Source organism: Pelobates fuscus, chromosome 7, assembly GCF_036172605.1.
Source record: "Pelobates fuscus isolate aPelFus1 chromosome 7, aPelFus1.pri, whole genome shotgun sequence".
NCBI lineage: Eukaryota > Metazoa > Chordata > Amphibia > Anura > Pelobatidae > Pelobates > Pelobates fuscus.
The window spans coordinates 199,996,634-200,020,750 of record NC_086323.1 but is presented as its reverse complement, the minus strand read 5'-3'; the positions used below and the strand labels follow the sequence as shown (position 1 = coordinate 200,020,750).

The window sequence follows — 24,117 nt, the reverse complement described above, 5'->3', positions numbered from 1 at the left end:
AACAAGAGGGAGGAAAGACCAGAATTTCAGTTTTGGTCAAGTTGAGTTTTAGGAAGTGGGCAGCCATCCAGTTAGAAACAGCAGAGAGGCAGTCAGAGACACTAGTCAAGAGGGACGGGGAGAGATTAGGAGAGGACAGGTAGATTTGCGTGTCATCTGCATAGAAATTATATTGGAAGCCAATATCATTTATTAGATTTATTAGGAGCATACGCATGGTATGCTATGGGGTATCTGGTCGACCTCAGTTGGGTGGGTTTTTATTGTTAAAGTGGGTTTCTTGCAGGCAGACTATTGCTGCATCTGCGGCATGCATATCATTTAACACTTGTCGCCTCTTGTATGAACTGTTAAGGTCTTTAACATTAAGAGATAGTATTTTCATCAGATTAGACATCATGGGGGATAGTGAGTGCCCTGTGGTGTATAGCTCGTGTATCTGAGTGGTAGTGTTTTTTTACCTTCTCGGGGGAGAAGAGTTGTACAGACCTGTATTGTAGTCTCATGAATGTGATCCCATTGGGAGTTTAGCTCAGCATAAAGTTTCTCTCTATACGTGACAATTGTCAGCCATTGCGGCTCCAAACCATATACACATTTACCTGTGGGGATAGAAAAAGAAAGGGGAGAATAACAGGAACAAAGGTATTAACATAAATCTCCCTTGACAGGGGGGTACATACTGGTCATATAGAGATCACAGAAAGGTGATCTCCAGAGATCACTTGAAAGGGGAGAAAGACTCCTAACAGCCCCAAATTTTGTTAATAACTACGAAAAATCAAACCCTTATTGAATACATTTGGTTATCTTTAGTGGCCTTGTCATGGACAGCGCCTACCAGGTGCATCTTACGTCAAAGAGGCATGCAATGGACACCAAGGGGGTTTCCTCTGTGGAGCTATTGTTGCTTTCAGCAGGTTTGGTAACGTAGGACATTGTACCGGATTGAGGATAGTCATGCAGACGGCAACGGTACTTAATGTTGGGCGTATTCACCTAACGGGGGTGGGTCACTGTAGTTCGTATGACTAGATATATAATGTATATTCAAATCTATGGGGGCCCTTATATAGGAGTTGGCCTGTATTTGATTAACACGTAATATAAGCATAGTGGTAAAGATTACGTGTAGTTCAAGAAAATTTCCTGGGTACACCAGGTAGTAGCCAGATTAGCAGTAAAATTGCGGTGAGGCCTATATATGGCTGAAACAGTTGCTAATAAATACATGGCATTATATTAACTTGGAGAATATACCCAAAGTGGCCGTCCTGGTTAGACCAAGATTCGTTGCACCAGAGTTTATGATGTTTTGGCTGGGGCTCTTCTTGGGGAAGCCCCGATCGCTCTTTGCTGGGGGGGGGGGGGGGGGGGGGGCATTCGAATTGTTCCACAGGCCCTATTCTGTGAGTAACTTCATACCCTCGATTGGGTCATTCACCATTTGGGTTTTCCCCTGCCTCCAGATTAGCAGTTTGGTTGGGTAGCCCCATCTGTAGGACACATTATTGTTGCATAGTGTTTTAGTAATGGTGATGAATTCTTTGCGTCTCACCATTGTGGCTGCTGCCAAGTCCACAAACAAAGTGATGTGTTCATGGGGGTCTGGAAGCATGGGAGATTTTCTAGCTGCTGCCAGAAGCGTGTCTTTATGGACAAAGTAATGGAATCTGACGATGACCTCGCTTGACAAGCAGCTTGGAAGCGGGAGTCTGTGCAACTGCTCTCACCTAAATTTAGCCACACCCCCCTTTTTTTTTTTTTTTAATCTGGGGCCCAGAAATAGTGATCCTACAAGTTGTCAGCAAGAGGCATGTGTCTTGGTTGGAATCATGCATGTTGCGGTTGCCTCCAAGCTAGCTGGAGGTTGGACCGCTGGGATACCCTGGTTCCCGATGTTGGAGAGTGAGAGCGCTGCTCCGAGCTGCATTCAGCAATAAATCCTGAAAGTGTGTAATAACCCCAATAGCTACCGTACAGCTAGGATAACACCCTTCCCTACAAAACGAGTCGAGGCTGCGATTTGAGGAGAACACAAACTGGGTTGTTTGTGGTTCATGAGCATGAATGAGGGGCTAAGTTCATTCATCTGTTATTTGTGTGAAACGTATCCAGGCATCAATACAAGTGAAAGGCAATAGTAGCAACAAAAGAGGGTATAAAACAGGGACGGGATAGTTCTTTTGTAGGAGAGAGGGGCTTCTGTAATAATGCAAATTAAAGCCATGCTAAAACAACCATATTCATTGAAGTGTATTAACAGTGGGACAGGCTAGTTAGTATACTCTTTAACTTCCAGAACATGCAACCAGTGGAGCAGAGTCTGCGGTGCAGGTTAGGCATCTACGAACAATAGCATGGGGGTGCCACAATACCAATGCATTGTATGTACATTGACTGCTACTATCAAAGTTACTATTTGTTGTGTGAACCTGAGGGAAAAAAATAAATCACAATTGAAGATATTTTATTTCTATATTAATCCAAATTGCATTCTACAATCACCTCCCCTGTGTGAGTTATCTAATGAATGACATGCTCTGATTTACTGGCAAAACATTTCCCACATTTACTACATAAGAAAGGCTTCTGTGCTGTGTGAGTTCTCTGATGACGGACAAGCTTTGCATTTGTGATAAAACATTTTCCACATTCAGAAAACAAGAATGGTTTCTCTCCTGTGTGAATTCTCTGATGACGTATGAGCTCTGCCTTTGTGATAAAACATTTTCCACATTCAGAACATGAGAACGGATTCTCTCCTGTGATGTAGAATTATTAAAAACCTTTATTAAACCTGTATTGAATTTTTGTACTAACTCCATCTTAACTTCATTACATGACAGATTTTCTAACAGCATTTAGAATAATGAATAGAGACTGTATTTTCTAGAAGGACATGACTAACACCGGAATTATCAAGTTCCTGTAATATGAAACAATGTATTTTATAGCTAGGCCATGAGAAAGCTGCACTAATGAAATGTTCTTTCATAAAAAAGACCCTGAAGCTGACCACGAGTCTGACATTACTAACTACCCAAAATGACGCCCAAGCCCCCCTTCCCACCGAGTAAGCCGGCGCTTGAACCATCTGTCCACACCCGTGTCCAGAATGACGCCACCTCCCGGTGGGAGGACACCTAGTCAGCCACTTAGCACTTGAGCCAATAAATAATATTGATGGGTGGACATTGACATAACCACTTAACACCTAATCCAATTAATGATGTTTATTTGTTGTTATCTGATATTCAATGATGATGTAATTTTGCTCTTATAAGGGTCTGCGAGCCCGCTTTTAATCAGATGCCATTAAATTTTCTCGAAGTGTTTTTAACCTGAACTCCGTGTGTCAGTGCGAATTTACTTCTGCGTATACGCAATTTAATCATCTCAGATTTGGACAGGAACAGATAGACATTTAAACATATTTGTTTATTCTTAAATTAATCTACATCAATTTGGCGCCCATACGTGGGGCATCGGGCTATGGCCTCTGGCCGGTAAGCCGTCCTAAGGAAGACGCTGCTGGACGGAGGAATCCTGGGGGAAGGAAAGGAGACTGATCACCTCCCAGTACACGGTAGAGACTACTGCAGAGCCTATCCGGTATGTTCCAGCCCCTTTGATTGACCCGTCCCAGTGTCTGTGACTGCTACCGGGAGGACATCAAAGACAGGTAATATCTTGCCCGGTGCCTTAGTTACACATCTGTTTACCTGCATTTAGTCTATCTGTTGCCTGGGTGTGTTTGCATTAGTCTGTCTCTAGCTTAAGTGCCCGGGTGGAGTGTTTGTCTGTGTGCCCCTTTGGGATAAAGGGGGGTGGACCTGTGGTGTTTGCCTGGGGGTCCTCTGTTGCCTGTCTACCCCTTTTAGGAGCCACGTGGCTGTGGCTGTAGGGAAAAAGGGGGGTGGACCTGTGGAAGTTTTCCTGGGGGTCTTCTTTGCCTGTTTACCTCTTTTAGGTGCTGGGTAGCTGCAGCAGTAAGGAAAAAGAGGTGGGGGGATCTGTGGAGGGGTGTAGACTCACTGTTTCCTGGGGATTCCCCCTGGTGTCACTTTGATAGCCTAGCTAGCCTCATTGTGCACATAGCTCTGCTTGCAGAGAGGTGGTACCCTCCAGCTTCGAGCGCTGAGGCTGGAGGCATTCCAATTGTATTTGTGGTGCGTGGATTCGGGCAGGCATTGCTGTCTCCATCACCACGGGGTAGTGAGACTTACGGGTGGGTCCGTAGGGGCACTACGAGGGTGAGGATAGTGGTGGCCACACTTAGTGGACTGCTGTAACGAGGTAAGCATATGGATTTCGGGCCGGTGTTAGCTGTTATCCTTGGCCGCTGGTAGTGAGACTTACGAAAGTCGTTCTCCGAGCGGGGACACTACGAGGTTGAGGGAGGTGGCTTTGGTCACATGAGTAAAGGAAAGGGATTACTGTTGAATTTATTTGAACTGTGATGCATGCACTGTATTTCAATTGAATTGTTGTTTTAATTGGGAGTCATTCAAACTCCTGTGTCTGTCTCTACTTTCACTTTACTTTTACTTTTTACTCTACTTTCCACTCCTATTTCTCTTGTGAGAGAAGTGATTGGTCACACACTTCTCACCTCGCTCCAATCCGTGGCTACCTCGGGTAGGCGGAATTAGTGACTAGTCTACGTTTTGGGAAGACGCACTTGGGGGGACCCACCCTTCCAAGTGGCAGTCGAGCATTGTAGACACTGTTTCATTTTCCTTACTCTATATATGGGATGCCATTTATAGGGGGGAATGGGACAGGGATTGGGAAAGCCCGGTAAGGGCTGGCTAGCGTGTGATCTAGTTGAAGATAGAGAGGGTGAAGAGATGGTTAAGGGAGTTGAAAAGATTGCTAAGGTGTGTTAAATTGCTGTGCCTTCATGTGGTAGATTGCAGCCAGAAAGCTGGCGTAGATTACTGACAGAGAAGAAAGGCAAGCTTACAGATAATGATTTATTACGTACTGCAGAAGCATGGTATAGAGTAGCAAAGGCTATTCAGCAGGAAGGTTGGGTTGAGGAAGAAATAGATCACAAAGGTGTAAAATTGTATGTATATCATAATAATTATGTTGCTGGGGCATTCCCTCAGCCAGCGCCCCAAAATGGCGCCCAGGGGATGTCCATCCCCAAGGTTCAGTCAGCAATGAGTGACAGCCAGCTGACCATGTTCCCCACTCCCAATCCTCCCATCACCCATCCCGTCATTTCCCCTGTTTGTCCGGTCCTGAATTCTGATGGATCATTATTTTCCCATCATCATTCCTAACATTCCCATCATCCTCATCCATCCCTGCACTACCTTCTCTGCCTAATCCAAACATTTCATCCACCATTCCTTCCCTACGCTCTCTCTCCGTCAATAATCCTACCCTCCCACTTGCATCCACCCAGTTCTCTAACCCTTCCTCACCCGCTACTGTCAATCCCACTACACCCACTCCGGTCCCTCCTACTACACCCGCCTCTGCTAATCCCTCTCCGTTCTCTCTCCTTCCCACTCCTCCCACAGCCCAAGTTCCCACCCCTTCAGCTTCATTTCCGTACCCCGGATGTCCCACCTCCTTCCCTAATCCCTGCCCAACTAACCCGCCCTCCCCAGGTTCCACATCAGCCCCTGCCCAGATGGCCTGGCCATACCCCTTCCCTTATCACATGGCCCTGCCCTATCCAAACCAAGCCTACTTCCTTTCCCAAGCCACTCCCCTGACCCCGTCCACGCCCAATCCGGTACAGTCCACCCCGGATGTGCCCACATCCAATATGGCCGCCACTTCCTCCCTTAACCCTAACGCAGCTTCCTTTCACGCCTCCAATATGGCGGCCCCCAGTCACCCAGCGCCCTTAATGCCGGTACTTCCCGGTGACTACTCACCCCACGCTCATAATCCACTGGCCACCCCAGCGTCCGGGATTCCTGCATTTCCCCCGGTTCTGACACCTCAAACGGCCCCATTACTCAGAGGAGTCCAGGTCACAGACGAAGATGAGTATGAGGAGGGATCCCAGGGCTCACAGGATGCCACGGGGCCTCTGCCTCGCCGTTCCCTCGATGATCCTTTCGGACATACGGGCCGGGGGGGATCAGGCCCCTCCTAAATATGTAGCTTTTAATCCTAGTGCTCTGATGAAATCACTCCCTGACCCAGAAAAGCAACCTATGCCTTTTTACCGAGAGATAGTTCAGATTCAAAAGACTTATTCCGCAGCATGGCGTGATTTACTGAGCATTTGTGCTATTAAAGCCGGAGATGCATACTGGCCCAGCATAGCCCGCCACCTCAGCACAGATTTGCTTATAAGTGACATTGATTACCCCTCCGGAGTAACATTCTGCAACTGTCAGGGTACCTGAGGCCTCTACCTCTAAAAGAGGTAGAGACTTAGTAGTTTATCCGTCCAAACGAGCTGTTTCCTTCGTTCCTCGCGGTCCATCCAGTCACTTAAACACCGACCGCGAGGAATCCACGTCCTTTTCTAGCGGGACGCTCAATACGTGACGTCATGACGCTATCACGAGCGACCTGCCACTCAAGTGTCCGATATCCAATCGGTACTTGTCAGAGGCGTGTCTACCATCCGGAGCCAGGGTATTTAAGCTTACTTCTCTCTTCAGCTCATTGCCCTGTCGTGGTTCTAGCTTGTCTAGTCACTCAGTGCTCTGGTATTCTAGTTTGCTCTATTGGTTTTGACTCGGCTTGTTGTACTACCCTGCTTATCTCTGTTATCCCTTGACCCGGCTTGTCTCTCGCTTATCTGTCTTCTCGTTCCCTCGACCTCGGCTTGTCTCTGACTATTCTCTATTACTCTCGGTACGTTAGTCCGGCCATTCTAAGGCCCGGTATACGTACCTTTCCACTCTTTGTACTCTGCGTGTTGGATCCCTGTCCCGATCCTGACATTACGACAGGGCCAATGGATCCTGCAGGTACAAACAGTCAGCTTGGTTCTTCTGATCCCAGGTTTGACGCCATGGAGCATAGGATGGATCAGATGGCTCTAGCACTACAGGCACTTTTGTCTCGTGCTAGTAACCCACCTGAGGAGACACGTACTCCTTCTATTTCTCCTGCAGTCTCAGGTCTAGAGGTAGCCACTGTAGGTGCTTCTTCCCGTATTACCCCACCAGTACGTTATGGCGGGTCACCGGAGAAGTGTCGTGGCTTTCTGAACCAGATTAGCATCCATTTCGAATTACAACCCCGCTCTTATCCTACAGATAGAGCGAAGGTTGGATTTGTTATTACTTTACTCATTGAGAAAGCTCTGAGATGGGCCAATCCTTTATGGGAGAATGATAATCCACTAGTCTATAATTATAATGCCTTTGTAGCTGCGTTTAGAAGAACTTTTGACCCTCCTGGTAGAAAGGTCAATGCAGCTAGATTACTGTTGCGCCTTAGACAGGACGATCGAACACTTGTGGATTATGCACTAGAGTTCAGGTCCTTGGCGGCAGAAGTTAAGTGGAACGAACAGGCTTATATAGATGTGTTTCTGAATGGGTTATCAGATGTAATTCTTGACGAGGTCGCTACTAGAGAACTCCCTGAGAATTTGGAGGATTTAATTTCTTTTATATCTCGTATTGATGAACGCCTAAGAGAGAGGCAGAACACTCGAGATAGGACCCGTAGACCCTCCTTTAAACTAGCGCCTACCTTTCAAAATTCTGAGTTCGAGGACTTACGTATTTCTGAACCTATGCAGATAGGCAGTACTCATCTCACAGAGAGGGAGAGACAGTACAGGAGAAGGGAGGGTTTATGTATGTATTGTGGAGTCAGAGGTCATTTACGCCTAAATTGTCCTAATCGTTCGGGAAACGCTCGCACCTAAGTTTCTCTAGAGGACAGGCCTTGGGTGTTTCTACTTTGTCCTCTATTCACAACTACAAAGAGCTCAGGCTTCTGTTACCCGTTTCTTTAAAGTGGGAAAAGGGAGTAGTAAAGACTATGGCACTAATCGATTCTGGAGCTGCTGAGAGCTTTATAGATCAGGGTTTTGCTGCCAAGCATGCTATTCCATCCCAGTTAAAAGAGACACCACTGGCTGTTGAGGCCATCGATGGTAGACCGTTACTTGAGCCTGTTATTTTCCGTGAGACCATACCGATTAACTTAACTGCTGGCATCCTACATAGAGAGGACATATCCTTACTGCTCATTTCTTCTCCGTCTATTCCCATAGTCCTGGGGTACTCCTGGTTGAGGAGACATAACCCTATTATTAATTGGGAGTCAGGGGAGATAGTTTCATGGGGACAGAATTGTCAAGAGAAATGCTTGCGGAAGGTCTCACCTCTCTGCTTAACCAACACCTCGGCTAACTCTGACAATCCTACAGAGACACAAATTCCGTCTCAGTATCTAGATTTAAAGGCAGTATTTGACAAAAAGAAAGCCGATACCTTACCCCCACACAGGTCCTTTGATTGCAAAATTAACCTACTCCCTGGTACCATGCCGCCCAGAGGTCATGTATACCCGTTATCTACGAAAGAGAACTCAGTTCTAGAGGAGTATATTCACGAAAATTTAGACAAGGGATTCATTAGGAGGTCCTCCTCTCCTGCCGGGGCTGGATTTTTTTTTGTTAAAAAGAAGGATGGTTCTTTAAGACCTTGTATTGATTATCGAGGCCTAAATAAGATAACCATTAAAAATGCCTACCCGATTCCCTTGATCATCGAACTCTTCGATCGTTTGAAGGGCTCTACAATTTTCACCAAGTTAGATCTCAGAGGGGCATATAACTTGGTGAGAATCCAGCAGGGACATGAGTGGATGACGGCATTCAATACTCGATATGGCCACTATGAATATACAGTTATGCCTTTTGGGTTATGCAATGCACCAGCTGTATTCCAGGATCTGATAAATGAGGTTCTTAGGGAATTTCAGCAAGATTGCGTCATTGTATACCTAGATGATATACTCATACATTCTAGTGAGATTGAGACTCATCACAAGCAAGTCAGGAGGGTTTTGCACAAGCTTCTCCAGCATGGCTTGTACTGCAAGTTGGAGAAATGTAGCTTTGATCAAACCCAGGTAACCTTTCTCGGCTATGTGATCTCTGGGGAGGGATTTAAGATGGATCCGGATAAGCTTCAGTCCATTCTAGAGTGGCCTTTACCCAAGGGTCTTAAAGCCGTACAGAGATTTATTGGTTTTTCTAATTATTATAGGCGCTTTATTAAGGGTTATTCTTCAATTATCGCACCTATCACCAATATGACCAAACAGGGGGCTGATACTAAGAATTGGACTACTGAAGCTCTTCTTGCGTTCAAAACTCTCAAGGAGCTTTTCGCTTCCGCTCCAATTTTAGTTCACCCCGACACTTCCCTGCCTTTTCTACTTGAGGTAGACGCATCAGAGACTGGTTTAGGTGCTGTCCTATCTCAAAGGTTGGGTGTTGATAAACCATTACATCCATGTGGATTTTTCTCTAAAAAATTGTCTGGTACAGAGAGCAGATATGACATTGGTGACAGAGAATTACTAGCGGTTATCAAGGCTTTGAAAGAGTGGAGACATTTGTTGGAGGGTACATTACATCCTGTTACCATTCTAACGGACCACAAAAATTTGTCTTATATCGGAGAGGCCAAGCGTTTGTCCTCCAGGCAGGCTCGTTGGTCGTTATTTCTTACCCATTTCAATTACGTTCTGACTTACAGACCTGGGTCTAAAAATTCTAAAGCCGATGCGCTATCTCGCCAATATGAGCCTTCTGCCTCAGTTGAACCACTTTTGTCCTCCATTGTACCCAAATGCAATATTATTGCTAATACCAGTCTCAAAATCCATTCTCCGCTACTTGACCAGATCTTGAAATCACAACATCTGGCACCCGGAAACACCCCTGAGGGAAGAAACTTTGTCCCTCCTGAACTCCAACTGGAGCTCTTACAATGTTTTCACGAAAGTAAAGTAGCTGGCCATCCTGGTATTCGCAAGACATACTCTCTGATATCCAAGGATTTCTGGTGGTCTTCACTACGAAAAGATATTGAGGAGTTCGTCGCAGCTTGTGAGACTTGTGCCAAGACTAAACAACCTCATACATCTCCTTGTGGTCTGTTACACCCCTTGGACATTCCTGAGAAACCTTGGTCCTGTTTGTCCATAGACTTTATCGTAGATTTGCCTTCTTCCAAGAGACAGACTGTTATTCTCACGGTGGTGGATCGATTTACTAAGATGGCCCATTTCGTGCCATTACCTAAACTTCCGACTTCTCCTGAATTGGCAGAGATTTTTGCGAGAGAAGTTTTTCGCCTACATGGGATTCCTTCGGAGATTGTTTCTGATAGAGGTTCTCAATTTGTCTCACGTTTCTGGAGATCCTTTTGTTCTCAAATGGGAATCAAATTGAACTTCTCCTCTGCCTATCACCCTCAGTCTAACGGAGCTGCTGAACGTACCAATCAAAAGATCGAGCAGTATCTACGTTGCTTTGTTTCCGAACACCAGGACGATTGGGTCGGTTTGATTCCTTGGGCGGAGTTCGCACACAATAACCTTGTTTGTGATTCAACTCGCTCTAGCCCTTTCTTCATGAACTATGGCTTTCATCCTTCGATATTTCCTTCGGTTTCCTCTTCTCAGGGGATACCGTCGGTTGATGATCATGTCGCCAACCTGAAGAAATTATGGGATCAGACTCGGCAAATTCTGTTACATAACTCCTCGTTGTTCAAGAAACACGCTGACAAGCATAGAAGAGCGGCTCCTGTCTTTGTTCCTGGGGATAGGGTGTGGTTGAGTACTAAGAATATTCGCCTAAAAGTTCCATCTATGAAATTTGCTCCTCGCTACATAGGTCCTTACAGGGTTCTCACTCGTATCAACCCGGTTGCGTATCGTCTTGCTCTGCCACCTGCCTTACGCATTCCTAACTCTTTTCATGTCTCCTTGTTGAAACCTCTTATTTGCAACAAATTCTCCTCTAAGGTTTCCTCACCTCGTCCTGTTCAGGTGGAGGGTCGGGAGGAGTACGAGGTCAGCTCCATCATTGATTCCAGAATTTCAAGGGGAAAATTGCAATATCTGGTCAACTGGAGGGGATATGGTCCTGAGGAGAGGAGTTGGGTACCTCAGGAGGACGTTCATGCTTCTCGCCTTCGCAGAGCATTTCACCTCCGCTTCCCATCTCGTCCCGGTTCCTTCCGCCCGGTGGGCGTATCTGAGAGGGGGGGTACTGTCAGGGTACCTGAGGCCTCTACCTCTAAAAGAGGTAGAGACTTAGTAGTTTATCCGTCCAAACGAGCTGTTTCCTTCGTTCCTCGCGGTCCATCCAGTCACTTAAACACCGACCGCGAGGAATCCACGTCCTTTTCTAGCGGGACGCTCAATACGTGACGTCATGACGCTATCACGAGCGACCTGCCACTCAAGTGTCCGATATCCAATCGGTACTTGTCAGAGGCGTGTCTACCATCCGGAGCCAGGGTATTTAAGCTTACTTCTCTCTTCAGCTCATTGCCCTGTCGTGGTTCTAGCTTGTCTAGTCACTCAGTGCTCTGGTATTCTAGTTTGCTCTATTGGTTTTGACTCGGCTTGTTGTACTACCCTGCTTATCTCTGTTATCCCTTGACCCGGCTTGTCTCTCGCTTATCTGTCTTCTCGTTCCCTCGACCTCGGCTTGTCTCTGACTATTCTCTATTACTCTCGGTACGTTAGTCCGGCCATTCTAAGGCCCGGTATACGTACCTTTCCACTCTTTGTACTCTGCGTGTTGGATCCCTGTCCCGATCCTGACAGCAACCAACTAAAGGAATGGGCTAAGGACAAACTTGCTGATCAGGCAGCTGGCCTTACTGATATTGTACAGGAAAAAGGAGAATCAGTGGAAAAGTTTCATGCAAGACTGTTTCAACTGTTTACAGATTTGGGATTTGATCTGACAGACAAGATCCATTCTCAAATGCTGTCTGGTGCATTTGTCCAAGGTGTAAAAGACTCCATACGAAAGGGAATCATTGCTGCACGCCCTGAATATAAAGTAGTCCCTCTGGATACCTTACTCCTAGTTGCTAGGGGTCTGGAATCTGCCCAAACTCCTAGAAGACCCAATTCAGCTCCTCTCATGGTGTCCCGCCCCGGACCTGTCCCAAAAGGCACCAAACCCGAGGATGGATTTTGCTTTAATTGCAAAGCTAAAGGACACTTCAAAAATGATTGCCCAGAACCCAAGAAAGTGTCCAAGCCTGCTCCTGGCCCCAAGGCCTCAAAGACAGTTCCAATTGTAGAGGAACCAGATGATTAGGAAATTGGCAAGCCTGTGTCTTTAACCCCTGTCATGGCAGTGTCTACAGGGGATAAGGGGGGGCCACTTGCCACTGTGACTCTACCCGTTGAAAGACAACCTACTACATTTCTTGTTGACACAGGTGCAGCCCGAAGTGTTCTACGAGAACAAGATCTGCCAGACCCATCATTTCTGTCAAATATTGATGTCTCTTGTGTAGGAGTGGATGGCCTACCTAGACACAGTCCTTTAACAACTCCATTACGAGTTGGCAACTACCCTAGCTTGCTTGCTCGTTTTGTAGTATCCTCCACATGCCCCATTAACCTGTTAGGCGCTGATGTCCTCTCACGCCTGCAGGCATCTATCATCTTCACTCCAGATGGACAAGTAGAGTTATCTACCCCTCTATCTGTGTCAGACACCTCAGCCTTGTGCTCCCTGCCTCTGATGCTCCATTTAGAAGAACCCCATGGGGAGGCAAAGGAACTGAGGTCCAATTTCCCTGATTCACTGAAGACACAAGTACCTGCAAAGCTGTGGTCCTCAGGCCCAGAGGACATAGGACACCTAAAGGTCCCTCCTGTGGTGGTAAAACTCATTCCAGGAGCAAAGCTACCAAGGAAACCACAATATCCTTTAAAACCAGCTCAAGCTGCAGCTATTTCAATTCAAATCAAAGCACTCTTGGAGAAGGGTGCTCTCGTGAAATGTGAATCAAAATGCAACACCCCACTGTTTCCTGTGAAGAAGAAGACTCCAAAAGGTGAACCAGAGAAATACAGAATGGTCCAGGATCTCCGTGCAGTGAATGAAGCTACAGTCCTGGACACCCCTATTGTGCCAAACCCACACACTCTGCTCTCTGGGGTCCCACCTTCTGCAATATACTTCACAGTCATTGATCTGGCCAATGCCTTCTTCAGTGTACCACTGGATCCAATTTGCCAATACCTGTTTGCCTTCACACATGAAAAGCAACAGTATACATGGACTGTCATGCCCCAAGGGGCACAAAATTCTCCAAGTCAATTTGCAAAGGCCATGTGCTCTATCCTTGACCCATGGCAATCAGACCATCCAGAAGTTGTCCTACTCCAGTATGTGGATGATTTGCTGCTCTGTGGAGATGACATACCCACAACAGAAGAATGTTCAATTAATCTCCTTTGCTATTTAGCAGACCAAGGATGCAAAGCTTCACTCCTCAAGCTTCAATTTTGTCAACCCACTGTCATCTTCCTTGGTCATTGTCTATCCCAAGGTACTAGACATCTCACCCGTGACCGAGTTAGAGCAGTGCTGGAAATTCCACCTCCAAGGACTTCAAAATCTCTACATGCCTTCTTAGGCCTCATTTCCTACTGCCGAGCATGGATCCCAGAAGCCTCTCTGCTCATGCAACCACTCTATGATGCACTCAAGTCAGACCCATTCTGCCTGACCAATGAAGCACTAGACAACTTCAGTACACTAAAACATGCCATTGCATCTGCTCCTGCTCTAGGCCTACCAGACTATACCAAACCCTTCAAGTTATTGGTCTCTGAAAGACAAGGCCATGCTACAGGAGTCCTTACTCAAACAAATGAACTAAGAGGCCGTCAAAGGCCTATTGGATTTTTCTCCTGCCAGCTGGATATTGTGGCCAGAGGGACCCTTCGGGCCGTTTTTGCCTTCGGGCCGTTTTTGCAGCAAGAGAACTCATTGAAAGAACTGCAGACCTGGTCCTTGGCCACCCTCTAGTTGTCTTGGCCCCCCATGACATTTCTGCCATGACATTCCTGCAAGACACCTACGCCTCCAGTGTCACCTCCTATTACCTGACAACATCACCATACAAAGATGTCAAGTTCTCAATCCGTCCACTCTCCTCCCACTACCTGAGGGGGGTATCCACTATAGGTTTATCATGGATGAAACCTACATCTACCTTCTTACTGGTACCATCAAGAAAATGCATCCTGATTTATCCTTTCATGATGGACAAACACCTCTCTGCGAGGGAGCAGGATATGCCTTCTGTACCATGTGGTACAAACCAAACATCACTCCTGAACCTTGCTATGAAGATGAACTCTATCATTGGGTGGAGGTGAAACTCACTGCACAAGACTTCTACTGTGACTCTGAAGGCAACAGCATGGTCTTGATTCAACTACCTTCAGAACTCAAATACTTGTACCTTCATTGGGATACTGCTATTCCACATGTCCCTGTCACCAAGTTGAAAACAAAATCATGGAATGATCTTGGGCCCATGGCAAAATTATGGGCCACCATGGATGAACCACAGCTACAGGAAAATGGCATTGCCAAATACCCAACAACTGACCACCTTGAAGCATGGCCACGCCACTTCCTGGAAAATGAATTTCAAGATCTAGTCATAGTGAATGAATATGACCCAGATACACCTCATGACTGTTTTGAACAAATGAAAATGGAGACAATACATCGACCAACTGTACATGAGAATCCATTAGCAGATCCTGATCTCACTCTGTTTGTGGACGGTTCAAGGTATGCTGATGAAGAAGGAAAATACCACACAGGATATGCCGTAACCACAACAGATGAAGTTATCAAATCATCATCTTTACCACCAGCAATGTCTGCACAGGAAGCTGAATTGCAAGCCCTGACTTCAGCATGCAAGATCTCCAAAGGAAAACGTGCCAACATCTATACAGATTCAAGATACGCTCTGGGTGTGGCACATGACTTCGGACTAATTTGGAAAACAAGAGGATTTCTTACCACTGCCGGCACACCAGTCAAACACAGTTCTGCAATCAAGGAACTAATGGATGCCCTCCTACTCCCTGAAGAAGTGGCCATTTTGAAAGTAAAGGCACATGGGAAATTGGACACAGATGAAGCAAAGGGCAACCACTTAGCTGATCAGGCTGCTAAGCAAGCAGCAAGAAAATTGCAGGAAGTGGATGAAGAAGTGTCCGGGCACGAAGAAATTCCTATTTTTACCTTGCAGACTCTTCCTACTGACCTAAGAATCTTACGGGAACAGCAAGCTACAACTGCCCCCGAAGAAATACAGAAATGGAAGAAGAAAGGAGCAGTCCTAAAGGATGGAGTATACTACAACAACTTTAGATTCTGCCTTCCTAAGAATTTATATCCAGCAGTTGTCCAATGGGCACATGGACCTGCACATCTGTCAAAAGACTTAATGGCCGCCCTCATACAAAAGTATTATGAAGCACCTGGAATCACAACATTGATCAACAGCTTCTGTAGGGCCTGTGTCATTTGTGCAAAATGCAACCCAGGAAAACCAACCAAAGTGCCCTTGAAACACCTGGCTAAGCCTATGTACCCATTCCAGAGAATTCAGATTGACCACATACAAATGCCCAAGAGTGGGCCTCATGAATATGCACTAGTAATAGTGGACATGTTTTCAGGCTGGCCAGAAGCCTACCCAGTGGCCAATATCACTGCCAAGACAACAGCAAAACGTCTACTTGCAGATATTGTATGTAGATTTGGACTTCCAGAAGTCATTGAAAGTGACCAGGGCCCAGCCTTTACAGCAACAGTGACTAAAGAGATTTGGACTGCTCTAGGAGTGACCCTAGCTTTTCACACCCCTTACCACCCACAAAGTAGTGGCAAAGTGGAACGCATGAATGGCACCCTAAAAGCCAGAATGCTAAAAATGTCACAAGAAACAAAGATGCCCTGGCCAGAAAGCTTGTCAATAGCTTTATTCAGCGTTAGGCACACACCTAGAGGGAAGCACTCACTATCCCCATATGAGATTCTATTTGGAACTGCACCCAGACTAGGTTGTTATTACCCGCAACAGTTGCAGCTTCAAACTGATGTTTTAGTAGACTATGTAACTGAACTTGCAAGTGCCTTGAACAAAATACATGCCCAAGTTTTCTCTTCAATTCCAGATCCTGAATTTGATATGGGTACCCACAACCTGCTTCCCGGAGATTGGGTTCTGGTCAAGAAATTTGTGCGGAAACATACCCTGGAACCAAGATTTGACGGACCATTCCAAGTTCTCCTGATCACTTCAACCTCCGTCAAGTTGGCCGGCAGGCCACATTGGATCCACGCTTCCCATTGCAAGAAGACTCCTGCCCCAGAGGAAGCAGATACCGCACAACCATGTACCTCTGGTACATCATCTCCTTAATTAGCTTAATTAACGCCCAACAAGTAGCCATTACTAAAGATGCCAGTGGGTATACCTTCTGGTACAATTCTTCATGTACCCGTGTGGCTACATACACTTTTGATTACTGTGACATTGTAGACTGCCCATTCCCTACGTCACAAATTCAAAATATCTATAGAGATATCCCTCATGTAAAAGACCCCTATGTTTGTGTAGTTTACAAACAATGGGGGCACAATTGTAACCATTGGGGGGCGGCGGGATGGAATGCCAGGCCTGCCTGGGGTTACAAACCAAAAAGTGCCTTGTCTAAAGTAGATGATCACGGTAGATCCCTTCTCCAAAGAATGACTCTGAGGAAGCCTGGAGGGGGTATACCCATGAAATTAATCCTAAATATTGAGCATCCCAGCCCAACAGATGCAGACCAGTATGTAATGGGAATGTATTGGAAGAAAGGTTCCTATAACAAATTAGGACACTTCTACCTGAAAGATATGTGCCACTCCCCAGAGTGGCAAGGGGCCACCCATATGGTCTCAAATCCATTAAGACCACCCATCCAGTCCTTTAAAGACATGATGGCCATTGCTAACCCCACCTTTGAAGATACCATGGCCACTGAAACAGGTTTTAATGATGTTAATTTATGGTTAGAATGGATGAAATATAATGCCAACAAACATAACAGAACTGCATGCTATGTGTGTGGTGGTGCCCGGCCTCACCTCGGCACCGTACCATTAACCTTGCCAGTAGATATAGAAGAATATGTTTTGAGTCTTTTTGCCTACCACTACAACTTCAATAGGTCCCTCTGCAAGGCATGGACAGTAGAATACCCTCTCCTAACCAAGGATGTCAAACCCCCAGACGGTGTTACAGTTTATAAAGGTAACTACACCTGTTATGCTAATTATGATGGAATTGGTAAATTCTTGGGTAACTTCTCCAAAGGGTATTGTGCCACCTACAGAACTGTCCCTATGTACCTGTTACAATTCCATACTAGGTCATTGGGGTATATTTACTGCTTGTGTGGGGATTTACAGCTAAGATCCAGGATGGACAAGGAATGGTGGGGGGAGTGTACTCTGGCTAAAGCCATCATGCCTATACATATTATCTCTGACACACACCCTGACGTACATGAGTCCATACACACACCAGCCAAGGTTAAGCGTGAAGCCCCAGTAAGAGGCAGTTTTGACCCTCACGTTTACATTGATGCCATTGGGGTGCCCAGGGGGGTGCCTAATGAATTTAAAGCAAGAGATGAAGTTGCTGCGGGGTTTGAATCACTTTTTACCATAGTTACTGCAAACAAGAATTTAAATTGGATAAATTACATTTATTACAACCAACAACGCTTTGTTAACTACACCAGAGATGCCCTCCAGGGTTTAACCGAACAGCTGCAGGCTACATCTCAAATGTCCTTACAGAATAGGATGGCCTTAGACATGATTCTAGCTGAAAAAGGGGGTGTATGTAAAATATTGCCCGACACCATGACCTGTTGTACTTACATCCCAGAAAACACAGGTCCTAATGGTAAAGTCACCTTGGCCATAGAGAAATTAAATGAGCTCTCTGAAGAGTTAAAAAGGAATTCTGGGATAAAAAATCCCTGGTAAAGATGGTTTGGTTGGATGACAGGATGGCAAAAAGCTTTAATGCATATTGGTATGGCAATACTAATTTCTCTTTTTATTTTTGCTCTTCTCGTTTGTTGTGTCCTCCCTTGTCTGAGAAAATTTCTACAGAAGACTGTAGACCAAGCGACACCAACTTTCGCACATCTGACAGTTGATGACCAAGATTTCCAAGATCTCAACTCACCCTGTATACCGCTGCAAACTATCCCTTTTACTGATAAAGTGCAAGAGTTCTAGGTAGGGAACCAGCTTAGGGACAGCGTCCGTCTCTATGGAACTGACTGCCGTGCGGAGAAGTGGTGGACTAGCCACCATGGGCCACCAGCGGAGTGAAGAGATTTCCTGACCGTATTGACGGATGTGCTGCAGCCTGTCAGGGAAAGGAAGGGACAGAATTGCACTTTGCAATAACACCAAGCTAGCGGTCACTGGGTTTCTGTGCCTTTGGGCTAACACGTCTTCTGGTATTAACAAATAAAGTTTATCTTTTTTAGAATCTAACATTTCATAGGGGGGACTGATGTAGAATTATTAAAAACCTTTATTAAACCTGTATTGAATGTTTGTACTAACTCCATCTTAACTTCATTACATGACAGATTTTCTAACAGCATTTAGAATAATGAATAGAGACTGTATTTTCTAGAAGGACATGACTAACACCGGAATTATCAAGTTCCTGTAATATGAAACAATGTATTTTATAGCTAGGCCATGAGAAAGCTGCACTAATGAAATGTTCTTTCATAAAAAAGACCCTGAACCTGACCACGAGTCTGACATCACTAACTACCAAAAATGATGCGCAAGCCCCCCTTCCCACCGAGTAAGCCTCGTGCTGGGTAAGATGGCGCTTGAACCATCTGTCCACACCCGTGTCCAGAATGACGCCACCTCCCGGTGGGAGGACACCTAGTCAGCCACTTAGCACTTGAGCCAATAAATAATATTGATGGGTGGACATTGACATAACCACTTAACACCTAATCCAATTAATGATGTTTATTTGTTGTTATCTGATATTCAATGATGATGTAATTTTGCTCTTATAAGGGTCTGCGAGCCCGCTTTTAATCAGATGCCATTACATTTTCTCAAAGTGTTTTTAACCTGAACTCCGTGTGTCAGTGCGAATTTACTTCTGCGTATACGCAATTTAATCATCTCAGATTTGGACAGGAACAGATAGACATTTAAACATATTTGTTTATTCTTAAATTAATCTACATCAATTGTGTGTGTTCTTTGATGACGAACTAGCTCTGCATTTGTGTAAAAACATTTTTCACATTCAGACCATGAGAATGGTTTCTCTCCTGTGTCAGTTCTCTGATGACTGACAAGATTTGAAAGTTGCCTAAAACCATTTTCTTGCTATGCAAGAACACTTAATAATATATATGTGAGATAACATTAAGTGGTCTTGCTATGCAAGAACACTTAATAACTGGACGACACACAGTTTCAGGAGCAGAACTGAAAGCTTTATTCCACACTGGCCTTTTAAAGCATGCTCCCATGCAAGGGAGGGATTACATTCATTAATACAGTAGCCAATCCTGTCCTGGTAACCTCCCACACATCTCCTCCCCTCAGCTGGCATCATAATCCCCTTATCCAGTACAGCAATTCCCCCTGTTTCTGGATGTACCCCTAAACGTAGGGGTACCCCTTTAAATCATACATCCCCTGGTAGCCCTGATCTGGGTGAACAACATATCCAAAAATCACCCAGATCAGACCAGGGGTTCGGGAAATTTATGGAGGGAATAAAATGACCGACCGCACTGAGTGAAACAGCCGAATGCGGTTCCATGTGAATAGGCCCTGCGGTCGGTCCTGGAGTCAGGGAATAAATGGCATGAAAACCTCTAGCTATAGAGGCTAGGGAGGGTTCACCTGAATCCCCTCGTCTGGTTCTGTCTATCTACCGAACGAGGGGCTGTTCGGTAGTTAGGAACCGAACGGACCGGGCTTGTGGAGGTTTCAGCGGTGTTCGCCTAGTCGAGTGTCCGATTTGAGTTCCAGACACTCGACGGCAAAACACCGCTGTTCGGGAGTTTTAAAATGGCTGTCGCCACGTGTTCATTTGTCGAATGGCGGCCACCCCCGAGAACAAAGGACGGCTACTTAACTTATCAATTACCCGTTTGCAACAATGTTGCAATGGGTAATTGAGGACACACTTCACACAGGGGAGGTCTGATTGTTCGGTAGTTTCATTCCCTTAGTTTATTCGAATGATTCTACCGAACAATCAGAGGAATACATTTCTTTTACACACATCTAAAACCAGCAGTTTATACGAATGCAGCTATTCACATGAAATTTGCAGGACAGCCTAGTGCCATCCGCTACATATGGTTTCTCTCATGTGTGAGTTCTCTGATGGCGGACAAGATTTGCTTTTGTGACAAAACATTTCCCACATTCAGGACATGAGAATGGTTTCTCTCCTGTGTGAATTCTCTGATGACTGACAAGCTCTGCTTTTGTGACAAAACATTTTCCACATTCAGAACATGGGAACGGTTTTTCTCCTGTGTGAATTCTCTGATGGCGGACAAGCTCTGCTTTTGTGACAAAACTTTTTCCACATTCAGAACATGAGAATGGTTTCTCTCCTGTGTGAGTTCTCTGATGACTGACAAGATCTGCTTTTGTGATAAAACATTTTCCACATTCAGAACATGGGAACGGTTTCTCTCCTGTGTGAGTTCTCTGATGATTGACAAGATGTGAAAGTTGCCTAAAACATTTTCCACATTCAGAACATGAGAACGGTTTCTCTCCTGTGTGTGTTCTCTGATGACAGACAAGAGTTGAAAGGTGCCAAAAACACTTTCCACATTCAGAACAAGAGAACCGTTTCTCTGCTGTGTGTTTTCTCTGATGACTGACAAGAGATGAAAGGTGCCAAAAACACTTTCCACATTCAGAACACGCGAACGGTTTCTCTCCTGTGTGAGTTCTCTGATGACTGACAAGAGATGAATGTTGCCTAAAACATTTTCCACATTCAGAACACGCGAACGGTTTCTCTCCTGTGTGAATTCTCTGATGACAGACAAGAGTTGAATGTCGCCCAAAACATTTTCCACATTCAGAACACGAGAACGGTTTCTCTCCTGTGTGAGTTCTCTGATGACTCACAAGATCTGCTTTTTTGATAAAACATTTTCCACATTCAGAACACGAGAATCGTTTTTCTCCTGTGTGAGTTCTCTGATGATTGACAAGAGTTGAATGTTGCCTAAAACATTTTCCACATTCTGAACATGATAACGGTTTCTCTCCTGTGTGAGTTCTCTGATGACGGACAAGATGAGATTGTAGCCCAAAACATTTTCCACATTCAGAACAGGAGAATGGTTTCTCTCCTGTGTGAGTTCTCTGATGACTCACAAGATCTGCTTTTGTGATAAAACATTTTCCACATTCAGAACATGGGAACGGTTTCTCTCCTGTGTGAGTTCTCTGATGACTGACAAGAGTTGAATGTTGCCTAAAACATTTTCCACATTCTGAACATGAGAACGGTTTCTCTCCTGTGTGAGTTCTCTGATGACGGACAAGATGAGATTGTAGCCCAAAACATTTTCCACATTCAGAACAGGAGAATGGTTTCTCTCCTGTGTGAGTTCTCTGATGACTCACAAGATCTGCTTTTGTGATAAAACATTTTCCACATTCAGAACATGGGAACGGTTTCTCTCCTGTGTGAGTTCTCTGATGATTGACAAGAGTTGAATGTTGCCTAAAACATTTTCCACATTCAGAACACGCGAACGGTTTCTCTCCTGTGTGCGTTCTCTGATGATTGACAAGAGTTGAATGTTGCCTAAAACATTTTCCACATTCAGAACATGGAAACGGTTTCTCTACTGTGTGAGTTCTCTGACGACGGACGAGATCTGCATTTGTGACAAAACTTTTTCCACATTTAGAACATGAGAATGGTTTCTCTCCTGTGTGAGTTCTCTGATGACAAACGAACACTGTTTTTGTGACATAACATTTCTCACATTCAGAACACGAGAAATGTTTGGGGTTTATGTTTACCATCTCCTTTGAGAACATACAGGAATCTGACAAAATACTTGGTTTTTCAGAGTTAGACTTGGTTCTGTTTTTAATAGATTTCTTCATAGCCTTGCTTCATGTATTTCTTTTCTTGTCACCTCTCTTGACAAATACACCTGAAAGAAATATACTGGGCGTTAAAGAAAATTGCTATACTTAGAAAAACAGACAATATTTGTATAATTTATAAGAGATATGACCATCAGGTGTCATAGTGATTGCGAAGAAATCAAGTATTTTGTGTGCATTACCCATTCACTAGCAAAATTGTGTATACTCCTTTTTACTTTAATTTGCTTTGCAAAATTAGATTTAGCGCATAAAGCCTCACATATCTGCATTTATGCTAGAGGAACAAATTACACATACTGTGTATATCACATATATTCTAAACACATGCAGCACATAATTTCACTGTTATCCCCCCTCTATCTCTGCCACTGGAAGGCTGTGCCAAGTATCTACTACTCTTTTTCTATCACTCCTACCCTCTAGCACTTATACTATTGAAATTGTAGTAGATACCTGGTTTGACCTGCCCGTTGAAATGTACTGGGATTAGAGTTGAGCAGACACCTGGTTGTTCGGGTCCGGCAGAACTTTGAAAAAAATCAATGGGGACCCGAATTTTTGGGCACAAAAATGCCTATAAAAAACTCATGGAAAGGGCTAGAAGGCTGCAAAAGGAAGTAAAATACGGGTAAGAGTAGAACAAGTGCCCTGCAAACAAATGTGGATAGGGAAATCACTTCAAAATAACAAAATAAGCAGCCGCTTAGTAGATAACTCTTTAATTCCCACAGTATTAGAGAGCTATCTACCAAAAAGCTGAAAGACCTAAATTGGTCTTTCAGCCACATTTACTAATATTAAGTAAAGATTAGCTATACCGCGAGTAGGGCCATGTCTAGTAAACAGTGAGCAGCCACTGTTAGTAGGCACACAAGTCAAATGCTTTGTGACAAAACGTGTAACAAAAACACCCCAGTTAACCTGTATAATGGCTGCGCGTGTGTGTGTGTGTGTGTGTACTTTTCTACACTGTGCCTTTGCGCCGGTATTTGGTGCACAAAGACACCGTTCAGTAGTTCTAAACACATTTAACCTCAGAAGGTACGCCTCCGTCTGATGTGAGCAGGTGGGCGTAGAGAATGCGATCTCTATGCCACACTTGAGAGTGTCTAGTGAGGAAAAAATAATTTTTTTATCTATGGAAAGGAAAAATGTAAAAGTGACAAAAAAATTAATGAATAGAGATGATTCCTCTCACAATATGAAAATGAATGGATATGTAATAAACAAATGTAATAAATATAACATAAAATATAAGTAACAAATAATGTTATATGAGATGGATATGTAAAAAACAAATATGATGAATAAGAACAATAAAAAAATATGTTATATAAGGGACATAATAAAAATAATATATTAATTTATGAGTGAGAAAAAAAATGGGTAAGGATGTAGAGCAGAATAGGAAAAAATATAAATAAAAATATTGTAAAAAAGTTTATGTAAACAAGAATAGTAAAATGTTTAATAGCTTATTAAAAAAAATTGGAATAATAAAAAATAATTGTAAAAAATTATTGTTAAAAAATTATTATAAAAAATTAAAAAGATCAAATTCAGCATTGAGTCCTTCTGGGAAGAGAGTTTTAAGTTGAAAGACCCAATACATTTCTCTTTTGCCTAAGATATTTGTAATGTCTCCACCTCTCCATGGAAGGGTAACCTGTTCTATCCCGATAACTTTTAAGAGTGTCGGGTCTTTATTGTGTATTAGGAAGTGTTTAGAGACTGAGTGATTGTCGTAGCCTCTTTTAATGTTACGGCAGTGTTCTGCCAATCTTACTTTGAGACATCTTTTAGTCATGCCCACGTACTGGAGTCCACATGGGCATTCTAATAGGTATATAACGCCTTTAGTGTTACAC

General features: G+C 44.4%; 1 protein-coding gene across 1 annotated transcript in view; it reads right to left on the bottom strand.

The window, feature by feature from the left end:
• Positions 1 to 19,556: 19,556 nt before the first annotated feature.
• The window catches only part of LOC134568453 (oocyte zinc finger protein XlCOF7.1-like), a 42,534-nt gene continuing 37,973 nt past the window's right edge, over positions 19,557 to 24,117 (bottom strand). The window contains exon 3 of the mRNA XM_063427054.1: positions 19,557 to 22,293. Within this exon, the coding sequence (XP_063283124.1) occupies positions 20,465 to 22,243 (1,779 nt within the window). The 5' untranslated portion in view covers positions 22,244 to 22,293 and the 3' untranslated portion in view covers positions 19,557 to 20,464. The remainder of the gene's footprint in view (positions 22,294 to 24,117) is intronic.